Source organism: Pocillopora verrucosa, chromosome 14 (genome assembly GCF_036669915.1).
Source record: "Pocillopora verrucosa isolate sample1 chromosome 14, ASM3666991v2, whole genome shotgun sequence".
Taxonomy (NCBI): domain Eukaryota; kingdom Metazoa; phylum Cnidaria; class Anthozoa; order Scleractinia; family Pocilloporidae; genus Pocillopora; species Pocillopora verrucosa.
The window spans coordinates 5,013,625-5,038,144 of NC_089325.1; the positions used below are offsets into that span (position 1 = coordinate 5,013,625).

Below are 24,520 nucleotides of genomic sequence, written 5' to 3' on the forward strand. Positions count from 1 at the left end.
CAATTTCTCGTCTCAGTCTCCGGACGGTCAGAATACTCTCAGGGACACTCTGGGATGTCATACATCACAAGATACATCCTCGTGACAGAGGACGGAAACTGGGAAAATGGTGGAATTGCAGAAAACTTTCAGCTTTGATGAACAGATTCTGCCGCATTTGTTGAGGAATAGGGAAACGTACAGCGGAATATTAGCAGAAGAAGGATACGGTATTAAAATTTAATTGAGTTATGTCTCATAAAACAGCGAACAGATGCATAACTGCACGTGAGTTGTAGCCTTGAAACAGAACAGCTGGTGATAGAAATAACGGTGTAGATTATATACACACTGTATTTTCCTTTATATGCCTCTCTTGTATAGACGCAGAGGCTGAGAAGAAAAGGCTGCAGGTTCGCATTGTTGGACAAGAAAAGGATAATTCCATAATTTTAACGTGGATAGACATCGGACCCAACAGTAGAGTAAGTATTTAGCTGAGGATATCGATAATTTGCACGGTCAGTGTAAAACGCAGACTGCAGACCGGGGGTAAAATGCAAACTGAGGGTAAAATCGGTTGCCTTGATTGCGGCATTTACTGAGTTCGAGAATCTCCACAACCCTGACTGGTTCCGTGATCCGTGGTGTGAATCAACATCACTTTTTAGTTCAATAATAGGTAAATGTACAAAACTTAACCCTGATATGAAAACTTCCATCATGATAAACACATCTCATCAAATCTCATGCCCAGTTGCAGGCCCCCCTAGGTTCAGGAAGTATATGATGTTTGAGTCATCTTACCTGCAGCTGCCCTCTCCAGCACTTTTCAGGAGTGTTAATCTATTCAGGACTGATAACTTTTCTCCCATTTCTTTTTCTTTCTTTTTTTTCAATTTTTCCCTTTTTTTCAGAAGACAGAACCAAAAGTAACTTACTTTGGACTGTATGAAGCATCTCAACGGCATCTCGAAGTAAGTAGTACTAACAGCTACTAGAGTTCCTGTTGGGTAGTTATCATGGTCATTACATGTAATTGTTACCAAAAAAATAATTTAATTATAAAAGAAGTTATAGTTGTATAAATTTTTGTGATAAGAATATAACCTAATATGGTAATGCTCCAGGAAACCATTCTTACTGTGTATTGGTGAAAATATAAATGTTCAAGTAAAGTTTCTTTTTTTGATGGTTATGTTATTAACAGACCTTTTGGGTCTAAGAAATAGCTCAGGTGACTGGAGGACAGAGGAATGAAATTTATATATCTAAGTGTTATAAAGATCACTGTTATTTCTATTTGATCTTACAACTCATTGTGGGGACTACATGGGTGTTTCTGTTGCTGGTAAACTGCTTGTTAACTTTTCATTCTTTCTAGCGTTTGTTTGTTTATGACAAAGAAGTGGTTGTTACTGGGGCATCAGTCAATCAAGAGAGAACTCTACTTGGTGAGTGAATACAGCTCAAAATAAGGTTTTGATTCCTTTTTCACTTTGCATCTGGATTACCTTGAGAGTACGTGTCTTTCACCTTTTTTGAGACATATCTTTTGATGATTTCCTTTTGTTTCATTTTCAATTTTCAGCTTTCACTGTTACTGAGCAATGTTTTGGATCAAGCAATGAACCCTGTAGTTCTCATAATCCAGGTAAACTTTGTATTCATCACTATTTCATTATTAAATACTCAATTCCTATTTCTTCACTTTATTTGATTTTCTGTACTTCACAGCTATCTATACTTCATTTCTTGCTGAGATTCGCGGACGGAATTGTATCTATTCATTCTTCAATGCAAGGCACACTTTTCAAAAAGTTCAGGTAAATAATTGGCAGTTTATGTGTGTGTTAAAAGAGAAAATATCTCCTTTGACTCTGAGAGTATCTGGTTTCTAATTTCTCCTTAGGGTATCACCCTTGGAAAGGAAATGATCATTCAATCAAATTTCAATCAAATTCTCCTTAGCTTGTTGGCACCATAAATAAAATTAATTAAAGAGAACAGTGTGGAGAACAAAAACACTTAATCTGCATATTTTATTTTCAAGTTTCTGTATGGGGAGTATGTTGGCTATGGGAGCTCATCAAAAAAGGAGTCTCATATGCTCTTCTTGCATCATAAAGAAGGTAATAAAATCATACAATTTATAAGTTACTTTAATTTATACTTATTCTAATTAGTTTGAGGCTCAAGTCTTCAGAGTAAAAGTTGACTGTATTGTGTGGTTATCCAGGGTCAACTAAGCTAGTGGTGCAGTACCAGCAAATCTTCACATTAACTAGCATGCTTACATGTAAAAGAACAACCATTTAACTTTACTCTCAGTTAGGTTAAAACAAAAACTGGTCAATAGAAAACAAACAAGTATTACAGCTGTAACTTACAGTCACTTTGAGTAGGATTTTGACCAACTGACCAATAAACAAACAAACAAAACCAATAAACAAACAAACAAATACTACAGCTGTAACTTACAATAACTTTGAGTAGGATTTTGTGACTTTGTAGATGTAGTACTTAGGTAACTTAAGTCAATTTACAATGAAAACAACAAAAAGCTACGACTACTTAATGCAATTTCAGAGAAACATTTTTCTGACTGATTATCTTTAAGCTGTTATTGTGTATTTTCACTGATTTTGTTTTAAGCAATTGGATTGTACCACTTCCCAATGGCCAGATTTGGAGACAAAGGAATGGTGGGTTTTTACAGTTTTCTAGGGAGAACCTTGCACTACCTAGATATCTAATATTAAATTCATCTTACAGCCAAGTATATGTTTTCATTCATACAAGTGTTAAGTGTTAAATCAATACCTTACTTGATAATTTTTTAAGATTATGAGTGATCAACCTCGGATACAGCAAGTGGCAGATGAATTTTTTTGGGCAGAATGGGACTGTCGCAATCAGCGACTCTACATTGTGTACCCAAAGCACAAGGTATGTTGTCAGAGGATTGTGCAGCTTGTAATTTAAGTATCTCTTTTTGCTTTTTTGTTTTTGTTGTTGTTTTTGAAAAGAAAACTTAATATTTATTTAAACACAATTATTTACATATAGCTAATCACCTAGAATATAATTATGATAGTTTGAAGTAGCCACAGGTGACTATGATTTCAGCCAACTTTGTAGTTGACCTGTACTTTTCTTGGCTCCAGACTACCAATTAAAATAAATGGTGATTTCTTGTAACAAAAGAACAAGTAGAACCAGTGTAATGTCATTTTATCTAAATTTTTACTTGAAGTGGTAACAGATTTTTTGCTCAGAAACCAAAATTTTGAATAACTCTGAATCACTCTGAGTTATCTTTAATTGTTTCTTTTCAGAGGGTTAATTCTGGGCTTGACGAGGAGCAAGAAGAGATGCCTGATCTCATGTTTGTAGCTTACCAGTTCAATGAGAGAAGCCCCCATTCAAAGGTGGTAAGTTCAGGACTTGGGAGAGCATTGTTTCAAGAATTAATTATAAAACAATTTTTAAAGACAAAATCTTGAATTGATTTTGACTAGTTGGTATGTACATTTAAGACAAAGCTTTTTTCTACTGCCTAAAAGTCTAATTTTTTTTTGTCAGTCCCTCATTTCATTACACAGTCAGTTAATCATTATTTTTTCTTTTCTCCATTATTTATTAATTACTCTTAATTTGTCTCGGTGAAATGAGATTTCATACCTAAAGAGCAATTTTGGTATCTGTGCAATATGTGATTTGATGCACATGGTGCCAAGGCATATATCATTAACTATGGCATGTTTTTCATTGCCTGGTATTTAGTATTTTGCTCTTTGTTGTTGGCAAATTAACCCTTTAACTTCCAAGATCTGATTGTTAATTCTCCCCTGTTGCTGCTACACATTTCGTTGTAAATTAGTCATGAGAACTTGGTGCTAGATCAGGATTGTAGCTTCTACCTGATAAGTTTGAATATTCTCATTACCTGTTTGCTGAAGAATGTATGGATATTATAGGGAGAAGTTTTATGTTAATCACTTCTGGGAGGGTTAACTTTTATAATTTTTTTTTGGCAGCTAAAATTTCCACTTCCCTTCACTGGTGTGGACCTTTTTCGCAAGACAAGGTAGTTATAAAATATAACTGTTACTCACAGTTTTTCATTATGGATTAGGGTTCATATAAAGATTCATAATTTTAGAAAGTTAAATATCACATTTCTTTTTGTTTTTAGACATCCTGAGTATGCTGATATTCCTCTGTCTCACACTATCTCAGGTAGCTTTTCATATGTTCCACCAAATGTACAGTTTTTAGCTGGTGTAGTTGTGAAAATATGTGGCAGGGTTAAAAGTGAAGAGTTGCTCTAGCCACATTTGGTGGAGGTTAACTGCAGCTGCTCAAAATTCCCAGAAAACTTCAGACTGCAAATATAAGCTGTTGCCTTCGCTGATGATAGATGAAAGATATTTTAGTTTATAAATTTTGACAAGCCAAAGGTTGATAAAGAATGCCTCAATCAGTCCAACAGACTAAAAGCTTTTATTCAACTGTGTAATTTCAGAGAAACATGTCAACATGCAAGTTGTTACTTTGCCTGGCAAAGGTAAACTACCAATAATACCTATTGTAAGTAAATATTTATGAAAATGTAATTGTAAATTAGTACTGCATATCATTTTGTAACGTGAATTTTTTTTTATTATTGTTTTACCTTATGATAATAATGATTTGTTTAATTAATATATGACTTTTGTTTAAATGTCAGGTTCATTTTATATATGCGTTCAACATCCAATATCTGTTGGAACTGAGGGATCACAGGTAAGTGACTCTCACATAAGTGGTAAGTGGGGCAACATTTTGACTAAGGGATGTGTTTATTTCCTGTACAGCTCAATATCTAGGAGTTTTGATTTGTTAATTTGCAGCCACCAAGTGAGGGATCAGTCATTCTTTATCACCTGGGCTGGGGTTGAAGGAATGGAGGGGTGGGATTACATGGTTTCAGGGAGAATAGAGGGGGGTCATTTGTTGCCAACAGAGTATCATGGGGAAGCTATAGAAAATTAAATGCAAATTTACAGCCAATGAGGGGGGGGGGGATCATAAGGAAATATTACTGAACCTTATGGGGGATCAGGTAAATTTTATTGTGACACAACCAAAGTCCTCTAAACCTTCACATCCCCCCCCCTTCCTTAGGGGAAGACTAATGACCAGTCCCTTAAAGAGTTAAGGACCTATAAAAGTTAGGTCATTGAAGTTTACTTTTCATAATCTAGTTTATTTATTTTTTAAATCAGAACAACACAGAAGAATCTGTTGAACTTTCCAATCAGTTGGAATACTCTGTTTATGTGTTACACCATGGTGAGTTCTTGTTTTTTCAGAGTGATATTCTTTGATCTTTGGGAATATGTGTCCTATATATTCTGCTCACTAGTTTGTCACCTTTGATCTGGAGAAAACAGTGGAGTAGAATTGTGGGATGTACACTGGTTTTACTCTACTGAGTTCTATGATTGATAATGGTAATAGGATTGAGTGCCAAGTCCAATTCAGTCTGTAATCATACAAATAATTACAAAAATTGGACAATTGCAAAGCATGTGCTGATTTTTTAATCACGACTATGATTACAGACAGAATTGAATGCCACAAAGTCCTGTTACCAATTAATCATAACCATTAAAGCTTCTGATACAATTATTACTAACAAACAGCAAGAGATATTCTCTAAACTACTGTCCACTTTGCACAAAAGATTGTGGAAATAAGTCAAAATTGACATTGAGTAAAATTTAGCTGAGTGGACTTAATATGATTGGCTGCTTAAATGACCAATTTCTGGTGTCTGATTACAGACAACTGTCTAATTACTCTGTCCGATTGCGATTGTAACTCTACAGAATAATTTGCTGGAAAAAAGTAGCCAATGCACTAATCACCGTGACGTTTCAGGAAATTGTAATGGTTGTGATTGGTCTTAAAATTAGGGACACCCTCTCAGACTGTCAGATGAAAAGCAAAAACCAATTCTTACTTTAGAGCAATTTTCAACGGAGTGTTGATTCGATTCGATTTAATTCTTGGCTTGGTGTTTGGAGCAGAACTCAACTTAATGAATAATTTGGTCTTATCAACTGAATTGATGAAGTGAAGTGAAGTGGCCGCAGTGAAGAACGTTGGCCCTTCTTCACAGCGTCGCGTGACGGCAGCTTCGCGTCGTGGTTTCCTACGCTTATCTCGTGTTCTCCTAACCTCCCGCGTGTTTACATCAGGCTATGTAAACACGGAAACCATTTTACATTTCTTCAATATTAACTCGGTTAATTGCACCAAATTTTATTGTCATACCCCCAAAATATGTGGCATCACAGTTTCTTCAAGACTTACCCCGTCCATCAATTTATTTGTCTTTATTTGAGACAATTAATTTGTCTCTCTATCGTTGTATTCAACTCTTGTATGATTTTTCTTGTTTTTGAAGGCTTTTTAATGAAATGTGTGTTACCGAATGTGCGACCGTCACAAGACCTCAACTACCGTCTGTTTTTCTCGTCACTCGGTAAGTATTCAAGTATAAGTTAGAGTAATCGGGTATTCAAACATTTTACATATCTTTGTTCAGAGCATTTGCTACAGTTGTTTGGCTTGTTAAATATTATTATGGTATCCTATAGAATAGAAACATTTGCTACATTATGTGGACAGTAGCAAGGTAGTTTGATTGGCCTAAAGAGAATGTGTAAACATCTGTGAAGCCATTCTAGAAGTGATTTTATTCTCAGGTCGACGACCTCCAAGTAGGTTAAATTTCTTTAAGATCCTTTAAGGCGAACAAAAGTTGGTCGGGCTTTACAGAGCCAAAAGCTGATCAGATAGTCCCCTTGGTACAAATAGATTACAAATTTATCTTTCTATCATCTCGACTCAAATATGGAGGTTTCTTGTTTAGCAAATCAATTTCTTCGTGTTGAAACTCTCCACAGATAACTACCTGATGGTCTTTCTACCCGGCCGCTTTATGCATTTGTTGAACTGTGGAACAGAACGTGAACCTTGTCATCACATCATCTTACAAGGTAAGGAAAAAAATTGATATCCGGTTTGATTTGATTAGGCGCTCAACCTCGAACAAGCCCTCACCCTGTAGGTAGGAAAAGTAAATGAACGGTCAGACTCAAGTAAGCGTCAATCCCCCCCATACCCCCTTCCCCTTGAAAAAACAAAAAAATAAAGTGCGCAAGAGAATTACTGATTGTTATTTCTTAACTGGCTCACAATTTCTACATCCACTGTCGATGAAACATCTTTTTATTTTATTACGGTTTTTTGAAAAATAAACTTACTTATTCATTGGTGAAAAATTAAGAACCGCCAGAGTTCAAGGTCCAAAAATTCAATAAGCAACCCAGTTTAATTGAATAAATACCTTGGTCAAAATATGAAGCATTTCCTTTTGTGAACTGATGATCATTTCCCGTAAACAGTCGTTCTCAAGGCTTTTCTTCACCCTGAGATCATCTGTTACAGTTGGGTTAAAAAAATTCGCTACTGACCAGGAAGAACGTACTCGAAACTTGAAAGTAAGATGGAAAATTTTTTTTTAAGTGTTGAATGTTTTCTCATATTTTGATTTTTGTTTTTAGACGATGCTGTACCAACGTTTTCTTCTGAGGATGCTGTGCCTAATGAACCACGCCTGCTATCGATCCTTAAGAAGGAGGTTTCTACGTCTCTACGCACAGGTTTGAATATCGTATGACATTGACCCTTTAAACCCTAAGAGTGACTAGCATCTAATTTCTCCCTTCAATATCACTCCTGAATCACACATTAAGGTCATGAGAATAAAGGAAATGGTCACCAGGGAAGGAACCTTTTGATAGGCAAACAAATTCTCCTTGTCGGCACCTTAGGAAATGTATAAAGAACAGTGTGGAGAATATGCATGCTGATGTTAGGGAGTAAAGGGTTAAGAAAATAATTTTACAGTGGCATATGTTCTTGTCTTCACATACATCGTCCATTTTTCTTGTATTCTTGGGTACTTTGGAAAGTTTTGAGAAGCCCTCCCTATGCAAAGAAAGCACATTCTGACTACCTTTGTTGAATACATTTTCACCCGTCTTTTATTTGCTTCCTACTAGGTCCGTACATTTTTGACTGTGGATCTGGGAATGCCTTCAAGTACAGCTTCAATAAGGAAGCTTTAGCTGAACTATTTGCTAAGTATGTGTCGTGCCATGGCTAAAATACATCGTCCACCTAACCCTTAAACTCCCAAGATCTCAATTGTAATCTCCTTGCCCTCTTCCATACAATTCTTATGATGCGAGTGTCGAGACTTTGATATTTAATCAACAGGTAATCGCTTAGTTGACATTTTTCTTCATCCTCATCACTTGTGGCTTCGTAGCTCAGTTGGTGATAGCGCCCCACGCGTATCTTGGAGGCCTGGGTTCGAATCCCGTCGAAACCGTTTTTTTTTTTTTTTGCAGGCCTCTTTACTAAAATTAATCTAATTGCAGCTCTCCTACGAAGATCATTACATTATTTGATTTTCACAAGCTTAGGCTAAGGTAAATAAAGATCGTTTTATTTTTCTTAAAATAATTCATGTCATGTTCTTTGCTGATAGGACTCATATGCCAAGTACGCGTCTGGCCATTCTTCACTTAGCTGTAATTCATTTACGGGATTCTAATTTAACGAGAAAGGTACATAAAATATCTTGTTTCCAATCTTGCGGGCTTAGACCCACGAAGCCGATCAGAACCTCGATTTAGTTGTTTACGCTGTTGATGTCGCTGTTCTTTTCAGATCTTTGAGCACCTGAGCCATGACCCGGCGAGCCCAGAATGTTTGGATCTCCTCCGAGAGTATCTTGTTGGTGAGGGAATCATTTGTTTAATGGTTAAAGAGAGCGAGTGGATTTTTCTAGAAAGATTGAATTTCCGTAGGTCAAGAGAGAAAAACCAGTGAGACAGCTAAAATCTTAAGTAGATAGATACAAGGATGACCAGAGACGGAGCACATACCAACGTTAAAAGTGGTACATGTGCTTTAACTTCATCTTTATCAGTTAAAATGTCGATAGCACGCTTGTAATCTATAGGCTTTATTCTTGTTAGGTGCAACTTATGGCACTTTTCGTCGAGAGCTCCAGGGGGAACCCATGGCTTTGATTCCATTCACTAGTGTCGACACTTACAGAGGACATTTGGAAAAGGTAAAGCGGAACCCAGGGAATTATGGCGCAACTTTTTCCTCATTTTTTTGTCATCAAGAGGCGATGCCAGACACTTAAATTCACTCCCTCTTCTTTCATCCTTTGTTGAAGGCATAATTTTTAGCCGGAAGGAGGAGATTTTAAATTTTTAATCTTGTTACTTCCTTTCCACCAGAGAAACGTTTTTTTAATAATTATAATCTTGTTGTATTAGGACGTCAACAGGAAAAGGATTGCCCAAATTTCTTGCTCATTTGTCAGGGATATTCCAATTGAATTTCAGAATGTCAAGGTCAGTGTATGCTGCTCAAGCTTGCGGTTAGATTTGCTTTTATTTTTAATTAAACGATTGCCTCATCAAACCCTTTCTTTTCTACCATGTGAGTGATAACTCTCTCCAAGCGCCATACATGTCTCTGTGTGTAACCTACGAGAGTCTGGTACTTCATCAAAACAAACTCCCTTGGATGTTCCTTGTTTTCAAGGTGCATTTTTGCTTTCCAACTTCTTAGAGCAAGATGAAACAAGGAGACTTTTGGACAGCTTTGCTTGGAAGCACGAAAAGGCTTCCGCCAAGGTTAGCTAAGTTTAGAGTTCTATCCTTTCAGTGATTCAAGAAATCCACTTTCTTTTGCTCCATTTGAACTCAGCTATCTGAAACTCATCACAATTAAAAGATTTGTTATTTATTTATTTTGTGTCGAGAATAAGGTGCTTATCTCATTTTGAGTCGAAAGACTTTTCATGACAAGTTCTTCTCCTCATTTAATTCATGTCATCAATGATTGCACTCTAAGGGCGATTTATTTTCACGAGGTCTCACCCAAACCGCGGGTTCACGCAATCAGTGGGCCCTGGGCTCTCTGACAAGAGGGTTAATTTAATTAGATAAATGTCCTCCCTTTGCTGGCTCTCGGTCCTTTTGACACTGTTCCAAAAAAAAAAATGTTCAGATAAAAGTTCAGTTAAATTGAGGATTGTTCAGGACACGGTTTTGTTAAACTATAACTAAACTTTGTTTTAATAATAGGCCCTAAATGTTTGACGCACTGTAATCAGAAGAAGTCCGTCCAAAAAGTCTTACAATGTTAATAAACCAATTAAGTTCTTCGTCATGAATCTTAATTTTCTAAATTTTTGGTGGAAACGAAAGGCAAATTCGGCCAAGTGTTGTCTGTCGTTGAAATTTGTGTACGAATCTCTTGTAATGGCTTTTGATACCTAACTATTGCTTATTGTTCTAGGTTTAAACTAAATTTTCCTACCCCTGAGTTTCATGAGGAAGACTGGGATAGCGAAGAAGAGGTAAACAGAACCTCTTTGTACTAATTGAACCATTTCCAATGCGGGTAAACGTCTGGCATTTGTGAGCGTAGTTTAACAAGAAGAACCACTTTGAGCTCCGCTCTTAGCCTTGATAAAGTCTTTGTAGTATTTTATCATGTATAGGTTTTCCGAACAATTCTCCGATACTCATTTATAACCTGAGTGAAGAAGGGCATTGCGAGAGCAAACTGTCTGCCCTGGAAACTAATGCAAGCCACTCTCTTTTTTTTCTCTTTCTTTCTTTTTTAGGTGGAGGTAACGTCGACACACGCTAGTCTGGTGAAGTCGCTGCAAAAACGCATCTCTGCAGCCAAGTAATAATGCTCTACTGTAGATTCTGAAAATATTATCTTCAAGTATCGTAACAAACTTTGATTCCTATTGAAGGCGAGACCTCCTTGTAACCACGGTTTATTTATTTTATTAATTAGAAAGTTCTCTGGCAGCAGTTACTCCCTCACTTCCCAAACAAGCAGTAGTAAGTAAAGAACTCCTCTCATAAATATTCCAGTTTTTTAGCTGTGAAATCTTATCCACTTTGCTGTCAAACACTTTCATAACTTTCAATATTAGCTGACATACAGTATGTACGGCACTCACAAACGAAGTTCACTACAGATCGTAAAGGGTGTTATGTTTCGCTGAATTAAGCAGTTGAGCATACGAGAAAAGTAACAACAACAAGACGTCACCATCACTAGCATCCACACCAATGACATCAACAACAACAACAACATTAGAAACAACAACACCATGAACCATGTTAAAAAAAAAACACAGCAACAAGGACATAAATAACAAAAACAGCTCGAACTAAGAGTAATTTAAATATATTTGAGGGAGATAAAGTTGACCGATATTTCTGCCAAAGTAATGCTGGTGATTTGATATTTTTATCAGAAAGCAAAGATTTACTCGATACTCCTGAAGAGTCAAGATCAGTGGCTGAGATAAAAAAACAAAACATGGTAAAGTTGATGATAGTTTTGAGAGATTTGTAGCATTCTTCCCTGAATTTTCGATGCTTTAAACTGAGGTGCTCTGACCTCAACAAAACGGAATTTTCTTGAAGCTTTCATTGGCGTTGTGTGATGTTTTAGTTTGCTCGGATTGGGTACTGTGGTGACTTTGTAATTGGGTGTTTGTAATTTACTTTTTGAAATACAATATTCAACCCAAATGAGTTAAATTGTACAAAAAGGGATTTAGTTATAGTTATTGTGATTATCTATTACGTTAAACGGTGTTGTGTATTGCAGGTTTTGCTGGTATAAGATTAAATATAGTAAAAATTAAAATTAAAATTATTTGATTCAGAATGCCCTTATTTTTCGTTCTTTAAATTAATGGGGCTGAACATTTGTTGCAGACTATCGATCGTCTTGTAGCTCATTTACATAATAATTTGCCAAAAGAAGCAAAAGTGAAAATTAACAACATTGCCATTGAATATGTCAACTGTCAGGTCAGTGTTGCTAAACTTATTTTGTAGAATTTTACATTCGATAGTGCACAATTTTGTTAATGGTTTTGTGTAGATTTTTTCTGTTACGAACGAAATCTAAAATGACCTCTCAAGAAACAATATGTATCAACCCTTTACCCAAAAGGAGACCTACATTTACCATACCAAAAAATGATGTTTATATCTGGGAGAGTCCATGGGTCTTTTGTACTTAGAAAATGTTTATATTTGCAAATCTTTGTATGACCGATGGTATATCTTTTACCTCCAACCATCGGAATGTCAGCCATTTTTTTTTTATTTTTTCAAATGTCAAAGAGGCAATGTTTCCTCATTTAGGCTTAAAAATAATGTAGAATTTCTCTGTTTCTCCCCAGGCACGCCAGTCGGAACAGCTGTTACGTTTATTTGTTCAAGCGTTGGAATTCACTGACAATCCATTTAGCTATCCGCTGTAAGATTCAAACTACGTTTAAGTCTTTACTTTATGGTAATATCTTGTCAATCAGAAAAAACTTAGTTGATCCAATGAACTAGTGAAAATTCAGAGGATCGATGTTCTCGACAAAAGCGCAGGATACCCGTGTGGGGAATCTTTTGCTAGCAAAACTCTTGAAGGATCTCATTAACTGGTTGTGTTAGCTACACCCATGCCCTTCGCATCTCTGGTTCCGCCTGTAGGAATACTTGCTTTGGATGGACTGCCACTCAAATCCTTGAAATTTTCAACATTTCATGGATTGAGTGCTACTCCCATCGCAAGCAAACCCTTCCACCTTGTCCTGTCTCACAAAGCAAAACCACTCTGTCCTCCACCCTTGGCGTTGATAAAGTCTCTGTTGGAAGTATTTCATAGGTTTTCCTAACTAAGTGTTCTAATTGTCTTATCCAATTGGTTAGAAATACATTTAAATAGCGCCAGTTTGTTACCCAATCGTAGCAAAAAGAGTGCCTTGCGATGACCAGCTGAAAATCATACAACGTTTTTCTTTTATATATATATATATATATATATATTTTGCGATAGGGGAAAAAAACAGAGAGACTACACTTTCATCCCTACAAGCCTGTTTCGTGATTGCTCACTCATCAGGAGATTTTTGTGAGCAACGAGTGAGCAATCACGAAACAGGCTAGTAGGGATGAAAGTATAGTCTCTGTTTTTTTTCCCCTATCGGAATATATATCGCGCTCTACTTCTGCCTATCGAGCACTGTAAAACGAAAAAAATCAATACGCAGACTTCATATATATATATATATATATATATATATATATATATATAGATAGATAGATATTACTATTATTATTATCTTTGTTATTAACATTTTAGTTCTCACCATCATTTCCATTTCCTGTTTGTTTTTTATAATTAACATTTTCTGTCATAACCGTCAGTACTTTCTCTCCCCTCCCCCATCTCTTTTTTATGTTACAGGAAAGGAATTTTTAATTATTATCATTTTCTTGTAAATGACAATTATTCAGCTATCTCCCTGCGTCGTTCATTTAATTCTTGTTGTATCAACCTCTTGAGTTTTTTGAGTTCCTCTCTATTTCATAATATCTCCGCTAATCGTTTTGTGACTTTTAGTAGAGTTAAATAACAACTAATGTATTTGATAACCTAACCCATAGGCATGTTGTATCTTGTTGTAGGTATTCGCGGGGAACGATGCGTGAAGTTGTATTTTTCCAGTTGGTGGAGAGATTTTCTACAGCCGTGACCGAGCTAAGTTTTCCTCTTCCCTCTGGTACGTTTTTGTTCAAGGAGATAATCAAAGATCTCGTTAATTTAGTTTTTTTAAACGAGACAGTTGTTGAATTGGATTTAATCAGTTGGTGTGACCCCACCACTCGTGTCCTCAGGCTGTTAAACTGTTAACTGCGTAATTGCTTATTTCTATGGAAGATTTTTTCACTGACTATGGAAGTACAACGGTTAAACTTAGTAATATTGTTACCAATGTCCGTGACACTCCCTCACGGCTCGAGTGCCACTGATGCTGTTTTTACCACTCTTTAAAATCGTCTGACTATCTGTGACTCAACAAGGCCAGGGATTGTGGAATGTTTTTTGGTCAAACCTAATCAAATAGAGGTCGTCCTCGACGAACATCCAGAATATGAAAAACTAAACGATCTCATCTTTCCCAGTTTCCAAAGTTCTCTTTTTTGTTAATTTTGTTGATATCCTTAAGTTGATTAGTCACCATCGCTCTAACACAGGGATACAAGTTACTCGTCTTCGTTTGTTTCCTTCAGGTTTCCGTACATCGATGACATGCCTGGGGTTTCGCTGCTTGGAAAGAAGGTGAGATTGTTGTGTTGATCAACTTTTTTATGTTTGTCATATCTGTGCTCCTCGCGCTCGATGAGGTGGCCTATGATTAGTGTGCGGGTCTCCTGATCGAAAGGACTAGGTACGAGACTTCATTGACTAAGGTCTTACATGCATTTGTTGTATTCTTCGGCAATACTCTTCGCTTTGTATTTCTTCTCTGAACTCTGGACCTGTTGAAACTTTTGCAAAACAATTAGAAATAAAAGAGCATTTGGAGTTCCCTTCGCAGCCCCATTGAGCTTTTTTCTTCAAATTGGCTTTGAAACTTCGCGAGTAAGTGTTATAAAGGATAGACCTGAGGAGCTGAGGCTGTTTCGTGGTTTGTGTTCAGAAGTTCGGTTTCAAATCGAATGTGTTACATTTAACTCGTAACATTTTTTAGTTTCATTTGTTCCCCAGAAAGCCCAAGAAAAAATCTGATTTCACATTTCTGAGTATAATGAAAAACTCTGTATTTTAAGATATAAAAAAAAAATTAGTCATCTTTTTATTGATGAATTCGAAAGGGTATTTTGTACTGTCTCTCTCGTAGAATGTTTTTACAGTACGTGGATAATAGCGTGTTGCAATTGACGAAAGGTTTTATAACTCGACTTGTTGAAGGTAAACATTTTACAAAAGTTTTTTTATTTGATAAAATTTAGCTTAAATTATTTAAAATAAGTCATTTATTTGCAATTCAAGTCAATCCTCTGTTTTTCAATCGCTATGTTACCCGTCTCTGAAAAGTCCCAAAAGTCCAAAGCCCTATAAGGACTAAGGAATGGTAATGCAGGATTAAGCTCAAAACTAGCCTCAAATTCTTGGTTACCTGATGTTTTATTGTTTTAATTTCAAAGCTTTAATATTCCGATCTTTAATATAAAACAGCAAACGAAAAATAGCTCTGCGGAACCAGGAACTACCAGGGCTATTGAGAAACGGGCCACTGGTCTGTTTTTGAGGCTTCTCCTTGCCTCTTTCATGTTGTTCTTCCCTTGAAAACTGTAACTTTAAGGTTTTATTTTATTTAATCCGTTGATCCCCTACGACTGGGTAGATCTTTAAACAAATTCTCCTAGTCAGCACCTCAGGAAATGTATGGCGAACAGTATGAGGAATATGCATACTATTGTTAGGATGTAAAGTGTTAAAGTTAGGTTTGCCACACCCATGACCCACAAGAGTGAATGTTTTGTGTCGGCTCCCATTTCAAATGGAAACCCGTCTTTTCATACTGGTACATTGGCCGAGTACATCTTGGTAAAATTTGACGTTGAAAACGAAACGCGTTTCAACTGTAATCGACATACTCCTGAGAGTCTCCGCTTGTTCTTTCAGCCGGCTCCATTAGAGTAGCTGATAGTAGCATGTGATGTTTTTCATCGAAAGTTGCACATTTCTATCATTTTTTCCCTGCAGAATTCCAACAAGGTGAACGAGACGAGGAGGAGTTTGTCTTTCGAATCATTTGTCGCTTGAAGCATGTAAGCTGATTCCCTTTGTTCAGGGAGCTAGCCTAACCACAGATTGTGTGTTTTGGAGAGAGACTGTGAAATGGAATTTCTGGAAATCTCAAGAAAGCATAGTGACGTTCTAGAATACGTAATCAATTAATTTACGAACCCAGTCACCCTCTAGGGTTGGTTGTTGTAGTCGGTAGAGACCGAACTTTTGGAGAAGCTTAAATGGGCGGGAAGTTTGTTTACAGTCAAGGGTTTCGGGAGTAACTTGGAGATAAGCATCTTTTTCTTTTAGTTTGTGCCAGTGTTGGTTAAGAATCAAGTCCGCTTTAGTTGGCTTTGTTTACATTAAACTACAATGTGTAAGAGTCGCTTTTTAATAAAAGTTACTTCACAATCAAATTCATTGGTTGTATACGATTTTTATATGCATTTTCTTGTCGGTGTAACGATTTTACCGAAACACGCAGATGTTGAAATATGCGTAGTACTCTTTACCTCACTGAGCTAGCTATTTGGAAATAGTTTCGTTTGATTTGCCAGTAGTCTTCTTGATTTAGTCGATACAAATCTACTGTTTTTTCTTAGACTCTTGCTAAAGAGGCCTTACTGCGCTGGGATCATCCTTTTAAAGCCAGGTGAGGCGCGATGCCATTCACGCCCAAAGTACATTTGTGTATGAAACACGTCCCTCACAATATGATTCTCTCCGCCAAGTAGTAGCTTTGTGGTTTGTGAGTAGTTTATACGAAAACATGTTCTACTGTAAGACAGTAAGACACGTTTCCTTAATAAAGTTTTATTTGATTACCTCGGTTTGTTATTTTACCTCTTGTCTCTCTCTCTCTCTCTCTCTCTATTAGGTTATATTCTCAGAGGCTCGTGGAGGACTTGTTAAACAAAGACTCGTCAGGAGGTATGGTCCAACGGCGTTTTTATGAATCGATTTCGACCAACATTCCCTCAATCGTTCGATACTTCAGTCCCTTATTCCTTTATTTATTCTCATAAAGGCCGAGAAAATTCGGAAGGTCATCATACCGGCAGAGGAAACAGCCTTCTTAGTGGGTTTACACTCGTGGACGCCGGTAGGTAACTCTGTTCTATGAAAATTGTAAACGAAATTAATTTTCTAGCGCATGTTTCTCATCAAGGGTCGATGCTCTTTACTTTCAAAGTCAAGGGCAGTCACTGTCCGTTCATATCAAGTGTCATCAGAAGCTTATAACTGTCTTGTGTCACCCACCGTCCTGGCCTATATATCAAATAGACGTTGACCAGAATCGAATGTTCGTCCCGTGTTCTGTCGAAGATTGATATGAGCTTCTGACCCAGTGCCCCACATTCCATCCTCCTCATCTTCATTCTCGATTGATTGTCAAGCTTTATCTGTGTGATGTTGCTTGTAATTTGGAGTCATTGACTGATTAGTTACTCAAACCGGTTGTGACGTGGTGACACCTAGGCGTTTTACGGCGCCAAAAACTGAGTCTGACTATTAACTATTTTCTTTGCCTTTTCAATTACCGTTGTTTTTTCACCAACACTCCATCGAAAACTTCCTCTTCTCGCCTGAAGCCGTTACGGCAATACATTTATTGGGTGTTGAGGGACTTAATGAGTAGATTCTTCTTAAAGTCTCTCTTTTCACTACCTCCAGATTCCGATTCAGAAAGTTTCTTACCTTTGACAAATCTGATGAACACTCTGAGAAATAGCGGTAAGACTTAAGGCATTTGATATTATTTCACGCAGAGGGGCATAATACAGCTAGTGACACAGCGGTTGGAACGACTGCATTTCCAATCTTTCCAAAGCGTTGTTGTTTAAAATTTCGTAAAACGTGTTTTAGGGACATAAAGTCCCCAATTTTCAATGAATTATTGTTTGGACTGCTCGTTCCCTCTTTTGTGCGCTACTTAACGAATAAATTCCACGTTGCTGTGCGTCTGTCCAGTGATAGATTACAGATAACGTCAACATTATGGTAAGAAAAAAACATGGCAAATGAGGCACAGCCAAGTGTGTGACTGTGATGTTGTTCCTTTTATTATTAGTGTATGATGATGATATTATCATGGTGATTGTTATTTTTATTGTCATTTTCATTCTAGTTGCAGCTGGGGTTAACAGACAAACTGTGACCTCGGTTGATCTTGACTACGTTGAGGAGCAAGCGCTACTGGAAACACAACGGGAAATAGTCGGGAGCTTGGGAACGATTCCGTTTTAAGACAAGAGACGCCACGTGTGTAGGATGAAGACACCTCGGAGGAAAAACGTTCACTGGAGAGAATTTCAAGGATTAGGAGGGTATTTAAAGCTGCAGTTTCACCTCGCAGATAAGAAGCTTTGTTTGGTCAATTACTGTTTTATTGGAATCATATCGGCCGAAAGCTTGGATAGAAATATTTTTTCTCTTATCGCCCTTACCATACGTTAAAATCCTTAGATCAGTGAAAGATATTGTGAAACAAGAGTATAAGAGAGAAGGTCCGATTAGAAAATTGATAGCCTGTAGTGCAGGCGTCTTGTTAGTGCGAGCTAACGCTAAAAGTGGACGGTGGGGGTAGGGGGCGGGGGAGAAAAGACGGTGTAATCTTCACTCCCCTACCCCACCCCTCTCCTTATTCTTGACCGTCGACCGCCCCCTCGGTATTAATTTTTACTCTCCCCAGCCTTCCGCTGTCATTAAAATCAAAGATGGCAGCCATAATATTCGTTATCAAATTACTTGGCACTCGCTGGCAAATAATTACGCCTGCTCCACAGGCGAGAAAATTGAGCGCTTGCATGAGAAAATTTTTGAGTTAATATGATTATTTTGTCAAGAGTGTTATTCTTAAATTGAGTCATCGTTGGGATGCCACTCACAAAAGAAAATGTATCACGATTTCCTTCCTTATCCATTGTTTTGTTTGCCTACTTATACGATGAATGGTTGCTCCAACAAGAAATGGAAAAACAACAACGTGTTCACATAGTGAACCAAACACATACCTCGCTCGCCACAGTAACAATTGCTTAGTGCGCTGATACATATTTTTGTCAAGGAAAGGAGATAACGTAAAATTTGACTGGTTATTTTCCAGTATGCGCGGGGTTGTGAAATTGAAAATGTGAAAAACTGTGATGGGGAAAAGAGAAATCAATTGTGCTTTATATAAGAATTCGAACTTGATTTAAAATCGAATCACAGCTACCAGTTTGCAAAGACAGAAGGGATTTGGGATTTATTAAGCCCTTTTAACCCTATTGGGTTGGGGTTAAACGAATTCTCCATTTCAGCACGAAAGGGGAAGACTTATGGAGAATATGGACACTGATGTTAGGGTAAAAAGGTTTTCGTGAGAAGAGAAACGAATAGAGTGCTTAGTTTACTTGTATGAAATGGAATAAAATTTATTGGCTATTGTAAGAGTATGTACAGAATTATGAAATTTAAATTTGTCATAAATTTATATAAAATTATTGATTGAGTTTGTATCAGTCTTAGCCATGACTTTGGTTGAACGGTATTTAGAGCAGTATTTATGCTTGAACAAAAGTAGGATTAAAATTTTTTTTCTGAGAAAAACGAGTATGTCAACAATAAATTGGTTTCACAATGATTTGTGGTACTCTTGAAACATTGGCTGACGTTTTCACAGAAATGTAAAGATACTGATCGAAAATGAAAACGTTGAGAGTGACAAATCCGTCGAATATCAAGTTACATAAGTATTAATTATTACTTGGTGCGAAACCTTATTTCCCTTTTTAAAAAGAATACACATACCCTCTTTATCAGCTCTTTGATGTACACGAACTTTCTTATCTTCTAAGATAACTTTCAGCTCAATTTTGACCATTCGTAGCTGCATATTATATCGCTACATTCATTGACACACAATCCTTTAGTTGTCTTTAGGCAAGGAAGGTATCGGAGAAACGTTTGCATGAACGTTTTTTGAGGTGCTTCTTCACTTGAGCCGTTTTTGCTTTCTTGGCAAGAAAGGGTTTCTCGACATTTTTTACCTTAATCCTGCCCAGCGCTTAAGAAAATATAAGCAAAGAATGAAAAGTGTTTTTTTTTTTTTTTTTAAATCGGTGATTCATGACAGTTTTTATGCTAATCCATTGCACTTTTTAAATCTATTAATTCGCTGTGGAGGGCTGGTTCATGGGAAAAAAAAAAAAAAAAATGTCCGCCCGGTTTTTTTATATCTTTGTCTAGCCAATTACAAATACATTTGCTGTTTATCCCAGCGGGAAACTTCATTAGCGCTGCTAACAAAGCTTTCGTGAAACTCAGTTCAGTAGATGTTTAGCATAAACAACATGTAGTGGATAAAAGGTGATCTCTAAAGACCGCAAATTATCGCCAATTTGGGAATGTTCCTTAGAAACGAATAGCCAGTAGCTAGCAAAATATTTGTCAGCGATCTCGATCGGAAAGATTTGTAATAAAAGCGTGTTTACCTTGATGATACGATCACAAAACCACAGTAAGCTCAGAGAAATAATTAAAAAAACTTTGCAGTGAAACGAAAGCGCTTTTAGCTGTAGTGCTTGGAAGTGATGTTTTTGCTGGATAAATCTGGGACAACTGTAAGTATATAGTTTAAAATTTATTGAACAACTTTTGAACCTTTCCCAATGGTTAAAACTTTAAAGACTATCATAAGGCTGGCATGATGAACGAAGGCTGGCATGATGAACGAAGCCTGTAAACTGTTATGGATGTCGCTAGGTGCAAACTTTCACAAACAATTTTCGACGAAATCGTTCAGATATTCTCCTCACGTTTGGAAGACCAAAATCCAAGAATTATGAGGAATGGAAAGAGAAGGGTCTCGAGTGTCTATCTTTTACAATTGAAAGTAAATTCTTTTAGTTAATCCAACTCCCTTCTATACCTCAAAGCCGACTTCAATACAGCGCTGCGTGAATACTTTTAATTGGTTTACCGGCATCTTTTTTCTAAGAGGGATATCGATAGACCAAGATAAACTCATATTTGTTTGTTATTCCACAATACTCAAATCGGATTACTTGGCTGGTGAATCAATAGAAATTGTGGTCTTTGGCTTTTTACAACAAATGTAATTAGTACTTACACTCTTTCCTACAGGGCGCAAATTAATTCGGGCGGGCAAAGTATCTTTGTATCTTTGAATTGCGTCGGTCAAAGATGCGTTTTTGATTTAGGGTTAAATTTCTTATTCTTATGAAGATGCTGGATTGTTTTGCCCATCCTAGAGTCAGGCGAAACTGAAACATTCACTTAAATGTGTCGCGCAATCGAGTTCTACTACCTTCATCAACGGTTTTTTTTTTACCTAATTTAATGGATTGGGTGGCTCGAAGTGCAATTACGAACAACCACGAATATTTTTTACTTTTATCATAATTAACTCTTTCTAAACCAAGGTTTAAAATTAAAGCGATTTGAGGGTTCGAATAACTAAATCGTCTTTAGTCTCGAGGAATTCTGCCTGATCCCGTGCTTAATTCCGATAAAATTAAGAGTGTGTTTGCTGGACGTCGTGAAATCTTGTTCATTCAAGTCTTTTTCTTTCAGTTTAAGTCTCCATGGTTATTCTTGTCGTCTAAAATCTCTTTGGGTGTCGAGACTCTTGGTTCGCCATTACCTACTTTCCTCCCCTCTTCTCCCCTGTCAGGTCGTCCCCAGTCAGTTCCCCCTACGGTACAACCTCGTTCCTAGTGACCACTCCTACTCTCCCCTCTCAGGGGGACGAGTTGTACAAAACCCTGGTTATTATGAAAAGGCTTCCTCAGATACCATAATAGCATAATGATATACAGATTTTGTAAATCGTCAGGAATTCGAAGTATATAGCTATAGGTCACTTGTTGTGATGGGGAAAGTAAGACAATGAGGAATAAAGAACGAATTAACTCGGCTATGAAAACTTCGTGTCCTAATATGCAAAACTTCATAACTTAGTAAGGCCATCGCAAATTTCTCTTTCGAAAATTTTTGTAAGGAGCATGAAAGCATATTCATATGGAGAATACAATATAAATGCATCATTATCATAATCAAAAACAGCTGGGCTCAAGTAAGCTCAATATTAGATCATTAAGTGTGCTTCCGGTGACTCTGGGTTAGGAGACCTTCTTTTCACACTGACGCACACACGGTCCTGACTTCCATTGTTGCCAGATGATGTACTTCCGAACCCGCCCAGATTATTTTGAATAACATACTATTTCCTGTGAACATACACTACCCACTGAGTTGTACGTGTTTACATCTATTTTAAGTTTTGTTATGACTTTTTCAATCGTTTTTACTTATTCTTTAGTTGGAAGATCGGAAGGAAGTGTCACAGGCGGCCCAGGAGGCGAAACTAGATAGAGAACTGCGCCGTTTTGAAGAGGAGTTGGAATTGTTCTTAATTGATAAAGATCACTTTTTGGAAGATCTCTACCGCCGATTAAAACAAATTACTTCTCTCTGGAAATCATGGAGATGTCAGAGATTGCGTGATATTTCTGTAACGCAACTCGTGTCCGCAAAACAGGTAAACAACTTTGAATGGGTAGGTGCTTGTCACATTTGAAGCTAGTTTAAGGCTTGACACTTGGCAAAGCATGAAACCGCGAATTTGAAATTTTTAGGGGATAGAATCTTCCAGAGTGGCTCAGGCAATTATTCGTAACGCGCTCAATTCCTTTTACTTAAGTTTATTGCTTCACACTACATTTCATGATAAGTGTGCCTCTAACGGGTTCTTTATCCCTTTTATCTGTAGATTGAAGATCTTATTCACTGGGAACAAAACCTCCCTGGGAAGAAGAAGACTATAACAAAAATAGAAAAACCAACAGATATGCTGATCAGATTCCTTCAAGCTTGTCTCGAATCCAGACAGCTTTACGAACAATTCCTCCTCTCAATTTACAAACCTCTTCACCTGTTCTTTAGTGATGACAAAGCTGCCCCTTTTTCCGAGGCATTGGGTCGAGTTCTCGAGAAGTGGAGTTACCTACTCGAACCAGGCCCCATAGATCACAGACTACTGAGTGCAGAGAGTTCCGAAGCAGTCCACAACATGAACTTGTCAAAGAAACCACGTGACACAAATTTCAACCTTATTCTGCGGCTAGTGCCGGACTTCGCCGTAAAAGGCTTCGAAGCTCTTTACCTTGCGCGACAGTGGAGAGCTCTTTTAGGTTACTCGGGTTACAGTAGAGAATTGAAATTCATTCAAATCCGGAGACAGCGTCGATCAAGAGAGCACATCAGTAGTGAGCCCGCAAATATTCCCGTTCCTTTCAGCATATTTCATAATTTGGAAAGAAAACTTAACCAATCGAGAGATCGATACAAAACAGTGGACCCAAGAAATCACGTTACAAAAGCTGTACTCCACCATGAAACTCACACCAACACGAATTATGGCGTGCAAGGAACATTTGCAAGATCCACCAATGACGAAACGAAATTCACTTCATTTACCCGCGAGTCTAACGAACAGCGAATCCACCGTTTGCAGACAGATCTGAAACGTGAACAACTACAAGTGCAGAGGCTTAGAAACGAACTTCTTCACGTTGAAATTGCGTCGCGCTACATGAGGGAACCGCCAATGCTAAGACCACTGTTTGACATTCTGGCTTCTACCAAGGGAAAGTGCCGCATGTTAAGAAATGAGATTTCAAAACAGGCTTGCCAGCCCGATTGTGCTTTTGACAAAATCCCTGACTCCAGAGGTTTGATGCAATCAAGTAAGGACTCTTTCACGTCAGAAAGGAAAAGGTTAGCCTCCAGGGCTCTTTTGACCTCTTGGCACCGCGCGCAAACCACTTAGAAACAACTTGTGATCTGAAAATACGTTTAAAAAAAACACACACAAGAGGGAAACAGAGAACCTAAAGGCGTTTGCAGGAAGAAGTCTTTTCTCCTCACTCAATTTATCACAATTTATCAAATGTATTTGAGGGGTGTGAATTGTGAGAGGGCAATACTACTCTAATCTCTTGTTCAGCCCCTGATCTTAGTTTTAGTTTGATCGTTGATCCATGACAAATAGATCATGCCAACTGATCGTGCTAAGAGCTTTCCCATTGAAAATAGACCCAAGCCTCCGTCTCATTATTCACAAAGTATGATTTAGGAGTAAATTGACTCGGGCGTCAAGCTTTTCTTTGATTTACAATGTGTCCGCCTTTGTAAATGAGCGGATTTGGGTGCTAAGTCTGTTGATCTGACCGGGTAATTAGCAAAGGACTCCCTACTGGTTTAAGAAATCTAAAAGATGAGTTCCGGCGAGGCGAGGCGAGGCGAGGCACAGTTGCTGGCGATCCCGTATACAAATCAAGTGGAAAAATAAACGATTTTCCAGACAAGCAGAAAATTGGGTGTGTTTATATTTTATTGATTTGCAAGTTTATTGGCTGTATTCTGTAACAAAAAAAGGGGAATAAACGCACTTTGCAAATTTCTGAGAGAGAACTCCGAAAACTTAAGTCGTGGAAAGAGTAAATGCTACTTAAGATGTAAAGTCTTAGAGACCTCATACAAATGAATACGGTAAATGCATCTTGCTATTCGCAAACGTTTTGAGACAAAGACAACAAAATATATTTTATTCAATCGCCATTCCCTTAGGCGTCGGCGAGACAACTTAAGCTCCCTGGTTTTCACATTCTGTTCCCACGTACGAAAAACAACATCAACAAAGAGGCATTGTTACCATTGACAAGGTTTTTTTTTGTGTAATATACATAGCATTTTGTTGGTTCAATCCAGC

General features: G+C 37.5%; 2 protein-coding genes across 3 annotated transcripts; both read left to right on the forward strand.

The window, feature by feature from the left end:
* The first annotated feature begins 77 nt into the window (after positions 1 to 77).
* LOC131771153 (gamma-secretase-activating protein) lies at positions 78 to 19,300 on the forward strand. Of its 2 annotated transcripts, none has more exons than XM_059086933.2 (39): positions 78 to 209; positions 364 to 464; positions 900 to 956; positions 1,364 to 1,433; positions 1,571 to 1,633; positions 1,717 to 1,805; positions 2,033 to 2,111; positions 2,635 to 2,684; positions 2,824 to 2,928; positions 3,318 to 3,413; positions 4,020 to 4,069; positions 4,178 to 4,221; positions 4,508 to 4,549; positions 4,712 to 4,767; positions 5,250 to 5,316; positions 6,437 to 6,514; positions 6,939 to 7,031; positions 7,599 to 7,697; positions 8,100 to 8,181; positions 8,591 to 8,669; positions 8,773 to 8,842; positions 9,084 to 9,181; positions 9,396 to 9,473; positions 9,694 to 9,758; positions 10,426 to 10,486; positions 10,757 to 10,821; positions 10,939 to 10,985; positions 11,408 to 11,475; positions 11,877 to 11,972; positions 12,350 to 12,426; positions 13,632 to 13,726; positions 14,238 to 14,286; positions 14,849 to 14,919; positions 15,718 to 15,782; positions 16,347 to 16,396; positions 16,622 to 16,674; positions 16,772 to 16,846; positions 17,419 to 17,478; positions 17,873 to 19,300. In XM_059086933.2, exons 1-39 carry the CDS (start codon positions 107 to 109, stop codon positions 17,989 to 17,991), a joined length of 2,865 nt encoding a protein of 954 aa, XP_058942916.2. In that variant the 5' UTR covers positions 78 to 106; the 3' UTR covers positions 17,992 to 19,300. The 2 variants fall into 2 exon arrangements, with proteins under 2 accessions (XP_058942916.2, XP_058942915.2); XM_059086932.2 differs by having other exon boundaries at positions 897 to 956; positions 17,873 to 19,299.
* A 218-nt stretch (positions 19,301 to 19,518) lies between these two features.
* On the forward strand, positions 19,519 to 24,078 carry LOC131771163 (uncharacterized). The gene is made up of 3 exons (XM_059086942.2): positions 19,519 to 20,348; positions 22,070 to 22,288; positions 22,520 to 24,078. The coding sequence occupies exons 1-3, from the start codon at positions 20,319 to 20,321 to the stop codon at positions 23,576 to 23,578; spliced, it is 1,308 nt and encodes a 435-aa protein (XP_058942925.2). The 5' UTR covers positions 19,519 to 20,318; the 3' UTR covers positions 23,579 to 24,078.
* The last annotated feature ends 442 nt before the right edge of the window (positions 24,079 to 24,520 follow it).